Consider the following 15,747-nt stretch of genomic DNA (forward strand, 5'->3'; position numbering starts at 1 on the left):
TTTGCGGCAGGGGGGAGTTTGTGAAGCTGGAGTGGATTTCTTCAGCGGTCCGTAACAAAGCGCAGTCAGTGCCAGTTGTTTTCTCAAGGAATCTAAGGGCCTGCCTCAGAGTTGCCACTGCTGTGGCCCATTTGAATGGGAGTATACCAGCCTCCATACATACAGCTTCAGCAGGCGTGCTGGGTAGGAGGTTGGATGCAAAACGAATCGCTCCATGGTATAGTGGGCTAAGCGTCTTTACCATATCTTCCCAGTTGCAGCATGTTAGTTCGAGTCCATAATATATTTTGCTTTGGATCAAGACCCGACTAATGTCAAGCAAGGTTGTGCGATTACATTTGGTATGTCGTGTGCTAATTACTTGAATTAATCGCTTTCTGCTCTTGCAGTCTTGTTTTACATTTCTAAAATGCGGTAGGAAGGTCAATTTACGGTCAATCGTAATACCCAGAATCTTTGGTTCTTTTTTGAACGATATAATGGTACCGAGTAGTTTCACCGGCCGATCCGTTGCTCTGTGCATGGTATTGCAACAGTGTGTAACTGCACATTTCTCGGCCGCAATGTTGAAGCCGACTGATTCCGCCCAAATGCCGACGGCTCTTACAGCAGCTTGGAGTTTGATTCGTACGCGCGTCTTATGTTTTCCGGTGACTACCAAGATAATGTCATCCGCATATACAAATATAAAAACACCCTTTGGTAAGGTGGCGAACAGTGAGTTCATCCCGATAAGAAAGAGCGTCACCGCCAGGACGGAGCCTTGGGGAACCCCATTTGCTTCTTGGAAAAAGTTAGATCGGCTTCCACCTATACCAACCTGAAAACGCCTGTTACTCAAAAAATGCTGCACGAAGAGGCCTAAATTTCCTTCAATCCCCCATTGCCTAAGTTGTCGGAGGATTCCTTCACGCCACGTAGTGTTGTAGGCCTTGGCTAAGTCCAGAATGGCGATATCGATATGGTGACCTTCGTTCATGGCCTGAGTTGCCACTTCGCCGAAGGATCCCAAGTGTACTCCGGCACCAAGTCCTTTGCGAAAAGCGAACTGTCTGAGATCAAGCAGGTTACGATCCTCCAGGAGCGTGGTAAGTCTTCGGTTTACCATCCTTTCCATCACCTTAGATGTGCACGGGAGAAGGCTTATTGGGCGAAAGTCACTTGCGATTCTGGGTCTTTTCTTTTTTGGGATTGGCACAATAAGAGCCTCACGCCAGTTATCTGGGAAGGACCCACCTTCCCAGATTGTGTTAAAGCTGCGAAGTAGTGCACTCTTCCCGATTGGTGGGAGGTGCCTCAACATGGGGTAACCTATATCGTCAAGACCTGTTGACTTGCCTCGACCACAACCAAGAGCTGTAGCGAGTTCGATATTAGAGAAGGCTCTATTGTATTCTTGACTGGAGTCCGGTGAGAAACTCGTAGGGGATGCTTCTAATGCAGCCTTGCGTCGAAGGAAGGCAGGTGGGAGCGATTCGTCGGCTGACAGGAGCTGGAAGTAAGTGCCAATCTGATTGGATATTGTTTGTGGATCCATCGTAGTGCCTCCATCGGTTGTGAGTGTAAAGCCTATTTGCCGACGTTTTCCGCTTAGGGCGTTAACTCTTCTCCACAACTCAGGAGTTGGAGAATTGGGACTGATACCATCGATAAATTTGGTCCAACTAGCGGCTTTGGCTTCTTCAACGGCCTTTTTTCCCTTGTTTCTGAGGCGCCGGTATTCGGACGACAGTTTCTCCCAAATGGGGAGGTCTCGGGGTGTTCTCTTGAGTGCGCGCAGTGCAGTTCGGCGGTCTTTAAGGATTGCAGCCACTTCAGGGTTCCACCAGTGTACTGCTTTGGGTGGGGGGGGGGTGCCGCTGGTCCGGGGAATACTCTTACCCGCTGCTCTCAATATGATGTTGGTGAGTTCATCAGTAGCGTAATTACGGTCGTGGTCCAGGCTTTCCGAGATTTCTTCTTCGAAGACCGGCCAGTCAGCGCGATCGAAAATCCATTGTCTTCGGCGTGTGGTTGCTGGTGATAAATATTTATGCGATATAACGATTGGAAAGTGATCACTATTACCCATATCCGGTGATACCCTCCAGCCGAGTGATCCAGCGAGATTGCTGGAACAAATGGTCAGATCTATGGCCGACGACGTGCGGCCACGGAGAAATGTGGTACTGCCGTCATTTAGTATGATGGTGTTGGTATCTTCGGCCACCTCGAGAATTACGTTGCCCCGGTGGCAGCATTTTTCTGAGCCCCAGGAGGTGTGGTGCGCGTTAAAGTCACCCATAATGATGAAGGGGATGGGTAGTTGTCTGACAAGGTTTCTAAATTTGTTTCCGAAATCGCTAATTGTGTGTGGCAGGTATACATTAGCTACAGTACAGTTGAGAGGATAGGTGATCCGACTCGCCGTGGCAATCAACTCGGTTGTCAAAGGGATTGGTTCCGAAGGTATATCTGTCCTGATACCGAGGCCGATTGTTTGGTAGAGATTAGATCCTCTAGCTGTTTCCCACTGATAACGGTTGCCGAACCATGTTGCTAGATCTATATCGCTGTTGGTGTGGGTTTCTTGGATCGCAAGACAAATAGGGGAATTTCGAGCAATAATAATCTGTAGCTCACCTAGATTGGCTCGAAGTCCATTGGTATTCCATTGGATTGCTAGGGTAGAATCCTTTTCGTCTGGTGGGGATGTGCTGAGGCCAGAATATCTCCGACGATTAGCGGTATTTGTTGGGCTTGGCGGTATGTGAATTTCGGACACCACTGGGCTGGCTCTGCTGTATCTTTTGTCCTCTGGGCTTCTATGGGGCTGCGTCGAATTAACGGACCGCCTTCCCAGGGGTCTTAGAGGGTTGCTTTGCTCAGTTTCATTGGCTGAAAAGTAGGTCGGGGAGCTCAACTGATCCTGGTTAGGGTTTATTGTGGGGTGACTTACCCGGATTGGAGCCGGGCCCCCTGCACCAGCAGCCGCCGGAGGCTCATCGACTGGGTACGGGACATCCACGGACGGGGCCGGTGCAGGGGAGAGGGCTTTTTCCCTAGCAGATCTGGTAACGTATTTATTATTACTGGTTATGCTGTGTCTTTGGTCCGTCGGCCTGTTGTGAGGTTGCGTCGAACTAACGGATCGCTCTCCCGGGGACATCAAGGGGTTTGGCGCGAGAACCGCGGGGCTTGAGATTTCGGGGTTTATTTGGCAAGCTCCATAGCTATCGGTGAGCCATGACCCCGCCATTGGACTTTGTAATGGAAGAGTTGTTGTCGAGGTTGTTCTGCATGATGAAGGATTGTATAATCTGCCGGAGCGGGTGAAGGAGCCTGTTGTAACGGAGCTTGAGGACGGCTCATCTGAGTCGTTAGCTTTTCTTATCTCGTTGTTTAGGTTGCTCCTAGGTTCAGGTTTAGTGGATGAGGCACGGCGGCCTTTTTTCTCTCCCAGAGCCCTCTGGAAGGTTGTCGAGGCGTCCACTGTATTGCTTTGTTCAGTATCATAGGCTGGAAAGTAGGCTGGAGCACTTATCTGGTCTTGGTTAGGGATTATTGTGTAGAGACACACCCGGGTGGGAGCCGGGCCCCCTGCACTGGCAGCCGCCGGAGGCTCATCGAATGGGTACGGGACATCCGCGGTCGGGGCCAGTACAGGGGAGAAGGCTTTTTCCCTAACAGATCTGGTAAGGTGTTTGTTCTTGCTGGTTGTCCTGTGTCTTTTATTCTCCAGTCTTCGGTGAGGTGGTGTCGGGCTAAAGGATAGTCCTTCCCGGGACATCAAGCGGTTTGGCGAAGGGTCCGCGGTACTTGGGACTTCAGTGTTTATTTGGCGAATTCTGTAGCTATCTGTACGCCTTGAGGGGCCCGCTGCTAGGCTTAGGGATGGGTATGTTATTGCCGGCGTGTTGCTGAAGAGGTTATAGTTCGTGGCGTTTCCGCTTGGTACTGTGTAATCTGCTCTGCTCTGTATTGGAGTTAGCCTAGTTGGTGGGGGATTGTACTGTCTGCCGGAGCGGGTGAAAGAGCCCGTAGCGACGGGTCTTGTGCACGTCTCATCTGTGATGTGTGCTTTGCTTCTCTCTTTGTCGTTCCTGTGGTCAGGGCGGCCAGGCAGTCTTCCTCTGGGGCTTCCTAGCGGATGCCGGCCGGGAGCTTCCGGTTCGCCAGAAAATTGGTTGGTGGGTGTTGCAGTTAGCGTATGGGTTGGGTCGTCGACCGAGGGGACCGACGTTCCCTTTATCGGTTGGGTTGGTTCCTGAAGTATAGTTCGTGTATGGCGGGCGGTCCACCTACGCAATTGCCCGCGGTAGCCCGGGGGAACGGAGGCAACCGGTTCTTCCGCTTGGTGTGTGTCGCTTGATGCTGTGGGGGGGAAAGATGGGGCAGTTTCTGTGGTCGAATTTCGTTGTGTTTCGGTACTTACCCGGAAAGGTACCGATGGTCCCACTCCGACAGCCGCCGGGGGCTCGTCGGTGAGGGCCGGTACTTCCCCGGACGGGGTCGGTGTGGGTAGGCTTTTGTGGTTTTGCTGGCGTTTTTGTTGTTGCATGTATTATTAGGTAGTTGCTGTTTAGTTTGGCTACTTAGTCCGAAATGTAGGTGGCTGGGTCACCACTTTGGTTTATTGGCCTCTTAACGTTGTGCGGTTGGGGATTGGAGAGTTGTTTTGTCGGGATTTCTTTTGCTGATGCGAATTCGGATGGTTTTTGTTGGCTCTGTTTCAGAAGGGGGCTCCTCGATTTTTCTTGATGTTGTTGATCTCGTTCCTTTTTCGATTTGCTTCGGCTTGGTCGATTTGATTCGCCTTCTGATTGTGTTAAGCTTGTTGGCGTGTTTTGTTTCACAGCCGTAGCTTGTGGAGCTAAGAATCCTGTTGCCGGTTTTGTCGTCGTCGTTTGGGATGTGCTGGTGCCGGGGCCGGTTGAGGGGGTCCTTGGTAGCACCTGCCTTCTCAGTGCCGTAAAAGCATGGCGGAGGGCCGCCATTTCATTGCGCAAATCTTTATTTTGTATTTTCTCGTCCAATAGCTGCTCCTTTAATTTAGCGATTATCAAATCTTTGCTATCAGTCTCCGTTTTCTTGGGTGTCAGTCCTCTTAATTGTGCAATTTCCTCCCTAAGTATCTGTATGGTGCGATCTTTTTCGTCATTTCCAGGGGATAGTCTATCTTTTAGTGTAGCTGCGTACGATTGTTTTCTTGACTCCTGATTGACAAGGGCTCGGGCTTCCGGGAATGAGAGTCCATTGTCAGTTTTGATTTTAACCACCTGATACTCTTTTTGATAAACAGGGCAGGATTTGTCTCTGGCGGAGTGGCTGTCTTTGCAGTTAGTGCAATTGCTAGGTTTGGTGCATGGGTTTTCGTTACTGGTTTCGTGTTCTGTGCCGCAGTTTAGACATATCTCCTTATACACACATGTTTTACTTCCGTGTGCAAAGCGCCCGCAGCGGAAGCACTGCATGGGAGAAGGGTAATATTTCCTCACTCTTACTCTAACCAAGCCTAGGAAGATCGTTTCCGGCAGGTGAGACCCAGCAAATGAGAGTACTAACAGTGGTGTGTTAGTCGGCATACCTTTGGTCACCTTGGTTATTCTTCTAATTTCCACCACATTTTGGGGTCTGAGCGCAGAGAGAATTTCTTCAGTGGGAATATTGATTGTGTCAAGGTCATAAATTATTCCCTGGGTTTTATTCAGGTGAGGATGGAGGATCACCTCAACCTGTTGACCGTTGGAGAGCTGTTTAATGCTGAGCAATTTTTGGAATATCCTTTTGGATGTAGTGCGCAGAATGTACTGCGTTCCTCTTGCCTCCTTGGTAGCATGGATGCACTTATTAGGATCAGACCCAATTGCTTCTTTCAGTAGTAGATGTAACAGCAATGGGTTTGGTAAATTTACACTGTTACCTTCACTGTCCTTCGCCGCACGCAACAGTAGAGTCTGCTGGTCGATCAAATCACCAGAGTTCATAAAGGCTGGTATGGAGTGACTAAGCGGTGGGCCCTCCCCTGGGGGAGGCGGATCGCCTTCCATCGCCCACTCTAGTCTGGTTTGCTTTCCCGGTGAAGAGGTGCAGTGCAGGTTTACACGGAAGAATCAGGGAAGGCCGGGATTGAACTGTCCGAGGACTTAACCAAACTCGTTTGAGGTTCGTCACTACACTCTCGTATGGATCACAAGTCGCTCACGGTTCGCACTTTTGATGGGGGCGCAAGTTTTTTATCAGTTTTAAATTTTCTTGGTGATGGAGGCGCGATCTGTTCACAGATTTAATGTTTTATATTTGGTGGAGGCGCGAGTAGCTTACCTACTTTAAAGTCTGCGCTCCTGATACTTGCCACTGTTATCACTACACATTTTTTTCACAGAAATGTCGTAGTACGCTTTGGTTTTTGGTATATTTCGGTGGGAGGCAGCCCTTTGGCGGCTTGGCCGTCCCTCCGGTTGGCGGGGGCCCGCCAGGAAGTGAGATCCGGATCACTTGTTTTTCGCACTACTAACTGTGTGACGGGATACTACACTCGCGTAAAACTATCACTTGGATTAGGTAGACGATATATGCCGGATGGCTGGGGCCGAGCTGATAAAGTCCGGGTGGCTGAGCTCGAACGAAAAAAAAAAAAGAACCCGATAGCGTGACCTTGCTTTTTCGGGGAATCGCAGAACCACAGCGATAAGAAAAATACAACCGATCACACCGAGTGATTGATACGATCTGATCAGCTGTTTGTTGGTAAATCGATCTTCATCTTTGTGATCATCCTCCCCACTGTACGGCGAAAATAGCTTCATGTTGTGGGGAAAACCTTTCGATGGTGACCTCCATCTTCTCCGGGCACCTTTCAGGTGGTGCAGCTGAGCCTTTTATCTTTGTTATGCCAACTTTGTAGGTGTCTCCTAAGGAAATTCGCGTTGGCTTTGTGGCAATGCTTTCTTGTTCAGCTTGACTGCTTTGTTGAGAGCGGTTCTGAGCCGTGGAGCGCACCTTTGGGCTCATTTGGTCCGTCTTCTCTTGCGTTTTCGTTTACGACCATGTCGTTAGCGGTACTGCATTCATCTTGCTCATCGTTGGATGTTCTTATTTGTTGTTTGTGCTTACGGGTCGCTATTGTAAATCCTTCTTCATCGGTATTAGATTCTTTGTTGGTGGTGTTGGTTGTTGGTTTGGAAACATTTGCTGTAATCGTTGTTACTTCGATGTTGTTAATGGCAGTTGGTTTAGTGGTACTGGAGCCGATCGTTGTTGAACTGGTGTTTGTGAATACCCGGTCTGCAGTATTTGGTTTACCAACTGGTTGTGGTTTAACATACGATGATTGTATACCGGCTTTGGTCGTATCAGGTGGAATTTCTTTAGCAGTCTCTGCGCAAGGTTTCCCGTGGTGTAGCGGATGATCACAATATTGACAGGCGCGTGACTAGTGTTCGTTGAGAATATTCAACATCATGAGGTGATTTGCATGTGAAAGTCAAGTAAGAGGGAATAGGTTTTGTCGGACGCATTCTCACCACACGAACGCCGTTGCGGAGTCTTGGGAAGAAGTTCCTCCAAGTATCCTCCTTAACACTATTCACTTCTCCGTATTTTGACATGATTTGTTTGATAGCGGAGGAACTAGTACGTGGTGCCAGGTCATGTATATTTATTTCAATGCTGTCAACATCTATATACGTTGGTATACTGTATAAAATGTCATTACATTCGATGACGTGTTTCATGTTGTTCTGGGAAGCGAATGATTCTGCTTGACTAATGTTTTTTAACATAATCAGTACCGCATGACATAAATGGTGGAATAACACCGCATAGAGTACCGCAAGCTACGTTGAACTTCAAGTTCACCTTCAACATTTGCTCCACTTCACGAATTGATGGTCTTACCAGACATTTCGAGTAGTCAACAGCAACACAGTTTGCCCGCACCGTCATATACTTTTGCTTTGCATTGTCACTCATTGTTTGTTCACGTTTCACACATTAAGCAGAAGGAATCAATTTTTGCCTTTGCAAATAGACTAAACGTCGCGCGGGTAAATTTGATTACTTGCCCTGCTATAGCAGCGGAGCGATTTCTAGCTTCTGAACTGAGCGAGATGAGAAACCGAAGTGATCTCCGACTTCTTCTCCAAGCTCAGAGGCAACTTATACGTAGATCGATAATCGTCGTATTGCACCCGGGGACCGTTTCTCCTTGGTATGGTCGCAATACACGCCCTTGTTAGTAGTTCCGTGAACTCATTCGCATTTAGGTTGAAGAGGATACCTTCAAATTCAAGTTCCTCGACGGACACGTTCCTGTGAAAGATCGGTGTTTTCCAACTTCATTCGTTTATATATCTCCCACATATTCAAACCGTGTCCTGTAATCAATGCTATACCAGATCGCTTGGAAGTCGCTGTGGATATATCCTCGCACACTTTTCAGTCCATCTTTCCGGTTACTTCAAGGCTACAAAAATTGACATCGATAATGGATTCCCGGCTCTCACTGCGGTAAGTACCGATGATACCATTATTGATAAGATCTATATTTAGCTTTGCTGGAGCATTCTTGATCGCTGATGGCCAGGCAAAGTCCTTTTGATTCCAGCGTCTATCTCGAAAATTTCGCATGTTTCTGGTTCTTGGAATATTTCAGAATTAAAGTCTCTTCGGCTTCTTGGAAAACGGTTTATTCGATTTCCACAAGCTTAGTCTTAAATGGAAGGTTTAATAGCAGATTTTGATCTGGTCAAGTTCATACGAATCGCACATATGGCTGCGGAAATACGGTATGAACACTACGATCCCATATGAAATCGTTAAATGTCAAAAACCTTTCGGTAAAGCTTATGCATATTGAATATTGAACCACATATAAATCGCAAGGAGTCTGATTTGAATTCAGATTGTTTCTTTATCAAAATTATTTTCGAATGCAACGATCGATTCTGTCTCTATCGACTGTTGCGTTTAAAATGGAATCGATTCAGAAGTCGGTCAGTAATAGCCTTTCCATGAGATATTTGTTTGATAATACACTGGCGGGTCCTTCTTTCCGCGACCAGCAAACGTTTCATTTGATTTTGGACTGGATTGACGATTTCATTTAAACTTCATATTTACCCGAGAATGGTCAAAATAAAAACTATCATGGGATGGTAATTTCTAAAACTACCATAATAGTTTTCAGTGACGAAAAGCAAAACTCTATGGAAGCTGTTGTTGTTCTATAAAAAGTGACAATTTTTTGAATTTTGGTGATTATAAAAAAAAATATTTGCCCCCTGATTTTTTTCAGCGATTTTGAAGGGGGGGAGGTGACATAATTTTTAAAAAAGATTTGTAATGGCCTAATATCAGAATAACTTGATTTAATGGTTTTCTTTCACATATCGTCGATGTTGTGCTATCTTATGACAAGCGCCATTTTGCACATTTCGAGAAAAACGATTTGTAAAGCTTGAGATTGAATATCTTGAAACTTATAAATGTATTGCCAAATATGCTATATTTCCAGTCAAAACTAAAACTGTATTTTTCTCACAATTCGTTTATTTTTATTTTGAAAATGTTTATGCTATTGTGTTTCTCAAATATTTTTACACAGAAAAACAACTAAAATATCGATATAACTTGAGCCAATCCCAAGACATAGTCATTTGAAGCAAAAAGCCCACAATTTTGCGACACGTTTATAGCTATATTCAGTAACCAAGCAGAATGTCATAACTATGGAAACGCCATTTTATAGAGATTTTTCAGACTAGTAGTTTGGCATATCGTCGCTGTTGTGCTATCTTACGACAAACGCCATTTTGGGGTAAACTGAGTTGGATATGCCACATTCCTTGTCTAAAAATCTCTACAAAGTGGCGTTTACAGAATTTTAACATTCTGCTTGGTTACTGAGATATAACGAGAAACATGCTGAGAAATTTTTAATTTTTTGATTCAAATGACAGTGTCTGGGGATTTGCTCAAATTATCTTGATGTATAACATGTTTTTATATGTAAAACTATCTGAGAAACACAATGGCATAATTATTTCCATAACAGAAATGCACGAATTGTGAGAAAAATGTAATTTAAGTTTTAAACTGGAAATATAGCATATTTGGCAACACTGTAACCAAAAATAACTATTTTTCTAGATTCCCTGACTTATTTTCTTCAAAATGCATCTCCCCAATTGTTTATAGACCAAATTAAGCCAAAGATATGAATAAAAGTTAATAATTGATATTTTTTCTATGGAAAATCTTCCATGCACGATTATGACACGCCATAAAAATTTTGTCATTAATACACACCTATGACACATGTGAGTGCGACTTTTGTTTACAATTATAGTACAAACTCGCAACATAGTCAACTGATCTTCGTAATATTTGATAGATACATCTGATGAGACGAAGTCGAAATTCCATAACTATTTTGATCTTGGCATTTCACTACATCCTAAGCCATTTAGCATTAACAATTCAAATTCAATTTTTGAATATTCTAAAGATTCCTTTGTGTTTTTTAACGGGTGAAAATTTTTGCGCTTTGACCTTTTTACGCATGCTAAATTTTCACAGAGACTTTTTTCAAGGTGGTAATGCTGTTGAAATGCGTTTGGTTAATAAATTCGATGATAACCTGTTTTCCATACATGCCATTGGCGCCCCAATATACAGTCTTCTGAATAGATGCTATGACTGTCAAACATGAATCTAGTATAGAGTGTTCCATGTACACAAATTACTATTTGAAGGTCGAACTGAAAAAAGCTAAAGAAAACACCAAAGGGGCGCACAGCTAGGGTTCGTCGCGGTGCGGATGTGGGCGGTAAATGGATTGTCCGCACCGCAACCGCAAAAAAATATCAAAACCGCACCGCTTACCGCAACCGCACTATATTTACCGCACCGCACCGCGCGGTAATGCGGTAAATGCGGTAAATTTTTATATTTTTAAAAATTGTGTTGAAAAATTGTTCATTTGTATAACCATATATAATAAAATTTTATTCTTATTTACACGAAATTTAACTTTAAGAGACTCCTCAGAATGTAATGTTTAAGAAAAAATCAACTTTTGCGTTTTCTATTAATAAAACTCCGTACATTTAAAATGCAAGCATTATACATTCAAAAACGTTGTGCTGCAGTAATAGGAAAACTTTTATTTTAGCAACCCTCCAGTTAATTGAAAAAATGTAATGAAAATGTAATAAAAATGTAATAAGAAATGAAGTATTTTTTTCTTTAAATTGTCATATTTTCAATGTGTTTGACATATGAAAATTAAATGGATGATTTTCGCATTCACGTAGTAAAAACCACTTTTCATTCTTAAAGGAATTTCAACAAAAAAAATTTAAAGTCGAAATACCAGTGCTTCTATATAGTAGCGCATATATTCCAATACAGTCAAATAAAAACATTGTATTTCATCAATAAGAACGACGCCATATTTGACGAAAAAAAATTGCTCTATACATTACATCTAATCAGGAGTCCAGTCTCAACCGGTACAGAATTATTGAACATTAGAAAAACTGCTAAAAATGTATGATTTGTAACATACAGCAGAAATGTTATTAAAAATAGAGGGTTTTATGGACAAAAAATCCCAAAACTCCAACTTCCGCATTTTTCAAGAAACATATGTATTTTCATTCAGAAAATAGGATGGCTCACTTTAAAAATATATGAAGTGTGATTTTCTAAATGATAGTTCTAGAAAGTTCTAGCATTTAATGTATTTTCCTATAATATTTTCTCAAAGAGCCAATGGCAAAAACTTCAATTAACGGGAGTCAACCGATGTGGTATTTGGCAAAAATAGTTTCAAAAAAGCTACAAAATAGTCTTAACCCTCCAGTACACGCGCCGTTGTATTTTCCTTCCGAAACTCTAGCGAAATCTTCTTTCAGCAACAACGGCTGCTCATTCGGGGAACCATTCGCGCAAGTTCTGGAGGGTTAACTGAAAAATATTAGGACTTAATTTGGTAGAAAACTATCGTAAATTTGAATGGAAGTACGCGAAAAAAAGTTATGTAGCATACTTTTTGAGAAAGAATGATAGAATAATCATCCTAATTTGGACCCCTCCTTATTTTGGACGATTTAATACATTTGTATCCTTTACTGCCAATTACTTCAAATTCGTTTGGTTTGATGAAGATAATTATATTCTTTGGGTTGTGTTTAAGTCCCAGCATAATTAGTTTATCTCTAATTTCTTCAAATTAATCAAAATTCACAGTTGAAAAATTGATATCGGAAACGATTCATAATTCAACGATTTCCAACAGAAATCGGAAGAAGTGATGCACTTTTAAATTCAATTTAAGAGTAAAAATTTATTGTTTTTAAATGATCTAATAATTTTGTCTCTATTTGGATCTTGTATTTTAAGTATTTGAAATGGTTAGTTTGTGAAGTCTTACTTAGAAGTAATAACTAAAATAACTAGTGTCCAAAATATGTCGTAAAAATAATAGCGTCAAAATATTTCGGACACAGCTAGATTTTCTTTCGTAATAGCAGTCCGTTTATCAGTTTAGAATAACCGAAATTATCACTTTATCTATTATTTTTTTGCGGTGCGGTTGCGGTAAAACCGCGCGGTAAAAGCTCTTTCCCGCACCGCATCCGCGGGAAAAAGTGTCTTACCGCACCGCTGATTTTGCGGTGCGGGTGCGGTAAATACCGCGCGGTTGCGGTAATTACCGCAACCGCGACGAACCCTACGCACAGCTGAGCTTCCGCCAAGGGCGCCAGAAAACCACGCTACGGCTCTGCTAGTATATAAAGTATTTTCCAGAGTATGGGCCACAGAAGATGACAAATCGAGTGATGCGTGGTGCATATTATATACAAATCATATTTGTGAATGTGTTTTGCCTGTTTCATCCACAAAAGCAAAAATTACAACAACAATCCATGTGTATTTTCTAGTTACTTTACTCTAGCAGCTTTATTATATAAAATAACAGATTCTATTGTTCGGCAGTGTTGAAGTTTATACAATTTTATCAAAATATCATTTTCCATTTTTAACCTAAACTGTTAATGGCTAAACTGCTTCAGTGAATCTAAACAATCTAATTGCAATAACTTTAGTTCTACGCATAATTTTTATAACTATTAGTGCTCAAATGAAAGGCCATAGTCTTACTTGAAAGTAAATCTCTTTTAACCCAAAAGTTACAGCTGTTTTAGAAATTTTGCTGTTTATAAACAACATGGGCATGGATGAATTAAGAACGAAGCAAATATATGAACCCCATTCAAAAAAATTGCCAACGACTGTAGGTCGAGTAATTTACGAAATAGTGAAGCACCCTCCCTAATAGAGTTGAACTTAACTCGCTACACTGATATGACCTGGTTTCAAAATTAAACGTAGGTGAAGAAATCGGCCTTAACCCGTTTTCGACGATTTCAGGTATCTTTGTCAAGCCGAGTAATATGGACGAGGTAATGAACCGCAACAGAACAGCTCCAGCGCTTCCAATTACAGTTGTCTGTGATAACATACGCGAACCCAATAATCTTGGCAGTATTATAAGAAGTTGTGCTTCAATACCAGTTAATAAGATTGTTCTTCTGAAAGGCTGCACTCAGCCGTGGGATTCGAAGTGCCTAAGAGGTGGCGCAGGGGCCCATTTCCGCACGAGCATCATTGGACCACTGACAATAGACGAATTGGCAAAAATCGTTCCACCACATGTTTCTTTTCTTGTAGCAGACAATACAACCCAAAGTAAAGACGAAAGATTTGTGTTTAGACGATATGATGCTGCTAATTATTGTAACATGAAACACATGGTGCTGGTTATTGGCGGAGAAACACACGGGATCAGCAGTGATGTGAGAAGGTAGGGGAGATATACATACACGAATAACATATTTTTGTGGAAATATTTTTTTTTCTTCTAGTTTCATAGCCAATTTCTCTAGGAATTCATCAGATTATGAAGTCATCAATTACAGTATCAACATTCCTTTAGAAAACGGTATTGAAAGTTTAAACACCGCAACAGCTGTTTCCGTCATTCTCTGCGAAATTAGACGTCAACTGAGTGTGGCAGAGCAGCAACGGTTAATCTAAATGCTTTCGAAACGATCAATGAGAAAATACATAAATCCATTTGGAGCTGTGGTTGTGATTCATCGCTTGAAAGTTAATTGTTTTGTTTATTTGTGAAAGTTAGATCGCAACGCAGTGGCACGATGTATGTCAAAATCCCAAAAACCGATGGTTTTGTATTCCTTTTAGGAATATTTATTTTATTTTTCTCTGAGTTTGTGATTTTGTTTTCTTAAGTTTAACTAGTTTTTTTTTGTAACTTTATTTGTATCTTATGTATTTACCGCTATCCAAGTAACTTCCTTGACCTGATTCAAAGTCTGTACTAACAGGTTATCGTGCTCAATAAAATTACAAATTACAAATTACAAATTTAAAGCATTTGGATTAATCTCACTTCGAACATATCACTGAGCGTAAAAGCGGCAAATGGTTTAACAAGTAATTTATGATGTTCTGGGAGGCCTAGAATCGAAATAATTACACATCTATTCGCTTTCGACCCAATCAGAGCAGAACATATGCGAGGAGTTGGTTTGTATTTTGTTCACACTAAATAAATCTAATATAGTAGCAATTCGATGGATAGTTTGCTTAGGAGAGAAAATTGTACTCGTTCCGAACCAGTTACTGTACGTGTACAATGGTGGCACAGATTTCTAATACAGGGATCTGGGGTTGGCAGATGGTTGAGTTGTGTGTGTGAGTGTGTAGTGTAGTAGTAGTAGTAGTATATATAGTATATAGTATATAGTGTATATATATATATATATATATATATATATATATATATATATATATATATATATATATATATATATATATATATATATATATATATATATATATATATATATATATATATATATATATATATATATATATATATATATATATATATATATATATATATATATATATATATATATTATATATATATATATATATATATATATATATATATACTATATATATATATATATATATATATATATATATATACTATATATATATATATATATATATATATATATATATCTACTAGGGGGCGGACTTTAATATTAAGAAATTCGAACTGAAATATTGTCGAGTTGGAATGTTCAGATGAATTATTTATAACCATTTTCACAATGTCCTACGCAAAATAGTAATGTAGAAATAAAACATACTGTACCCATTTGCCTTGACTTTTATAAATAGAAGTTACGTTACAGACGAATCAACTGATGTCGAGTTGATATGTCAGATTATATTTCGGTTTAATACGCATTATGATTTGATAGCATGCTCATTTTTATGCTGTTCGATCACGAGGCATGAAGCTAATTTCTGGGTTTCAACATGAAATTCACCTACATCAATTTTTGCTTCAGGTGATCGAACAGCGTCGAAATGAGCATCCCAACAAGTCATAATGCATATTGAACTGAAATATAATCAATGCAGCCCCCCCCCCCGTCACCCCTCACTACGCCCTATTGCTCAACTACCTACGCTCATGAAATTGAGCTAAGGCTTTGGGGCCGTGCATTTCAAACGCAATGCGCTATGCCGGATCAAAACCAATTGACTCCAAATTTTGCAGTTAATTGGGACTCCAAAAGGAACCAAAAAAGTGCTGTGCTCGGTTGATGTGGCTATGATAACGTTTTTCCATATAAAAATTCCTCTCCCTAACATATA

The 15,747-nt window shown here is 41.6% G+C and overlaps 3 protein-coding genes across 11 annotated transcripts in view; 1 reads left to right on the forward strand and 2 right to left on the reverse strand.

Moving 5' to 3' along the window:
• Positions 1–14,637, forward strand: part of LOC131683322 (rRNA methyltransferase 3, mitochondrial) — a 46,949-nt gene extending 32,312 nt beyond the window's left edge. The window contains exons 3-4 of one of the 2 annotated variants that reach the window (XM_058965198.1): positions 13,420–13,852; positions 13,914–14,637. In XM_058965198.1, coding sequence (XP_058821181.1) covers positions 13,420–13,852; positions 13,914–14,085 — 605 coding nt within the window. In that variant the 3' untranslated portion in view covers positions 14,086–14,637. The remainder of the gene's footprint in view (positions 1–13,419; positions 13,853–13,913) is intronic. The other variant, XM_058965197.1, reaches the window with a different exon arrangement.
• Positions 1–15,747, reverse strand: part of LOC131683320 (PDF receptor) — a 688,155-nt gene that overhangs the window by 482,729 nt on the left and 189,679 nt on the right. The gene's annotated exons all lie outside the window — the stretch shown is intronic.
• On the reverse strand, positions 4,575–8,768 carry LOC131683321 (uncharacterized). Its single transcript, XM_058965196.1, has 2 exons — positions 6,308–8,768; positions 4,575–6,253 (listed from the first exon to the last, which is right to left on the reverse strand). Exon 2 carries the CDS (start codon positions 6,027–6,029, stop codon positions 4,575–4,577), a length of 1,455 nt encoding a protein of 484 aa, XP_058821179.1. The 5' UTR covers positions 6,030–6,253; positions 6,308–8,768.

Source organism: Topomyia yanbarensis, chromosome 2, assembly GCF_030247195.1.
Source record: "Topomyia yanbarensis strain Yona2022 chromosome 2, ASM3024719v1, whole genome shotgun sequence".
NCBI classification, from domain to species: Eukaryota; Metazoa; Arthropoda; class Insecta; order Diptera; family Culicidae; genus Topomyia; species Topomyia yanbarensis.

Excerpts from the sequence above, each read along its gene's own strand:
- LOC131683321 (XM_058965196.1), bottom strand. The coding sequence starts at position 6,029 with ATGGAAGGCGATCCGCCTCCCCCAGGGGAGGGCCCACCGCTTAGTCAC.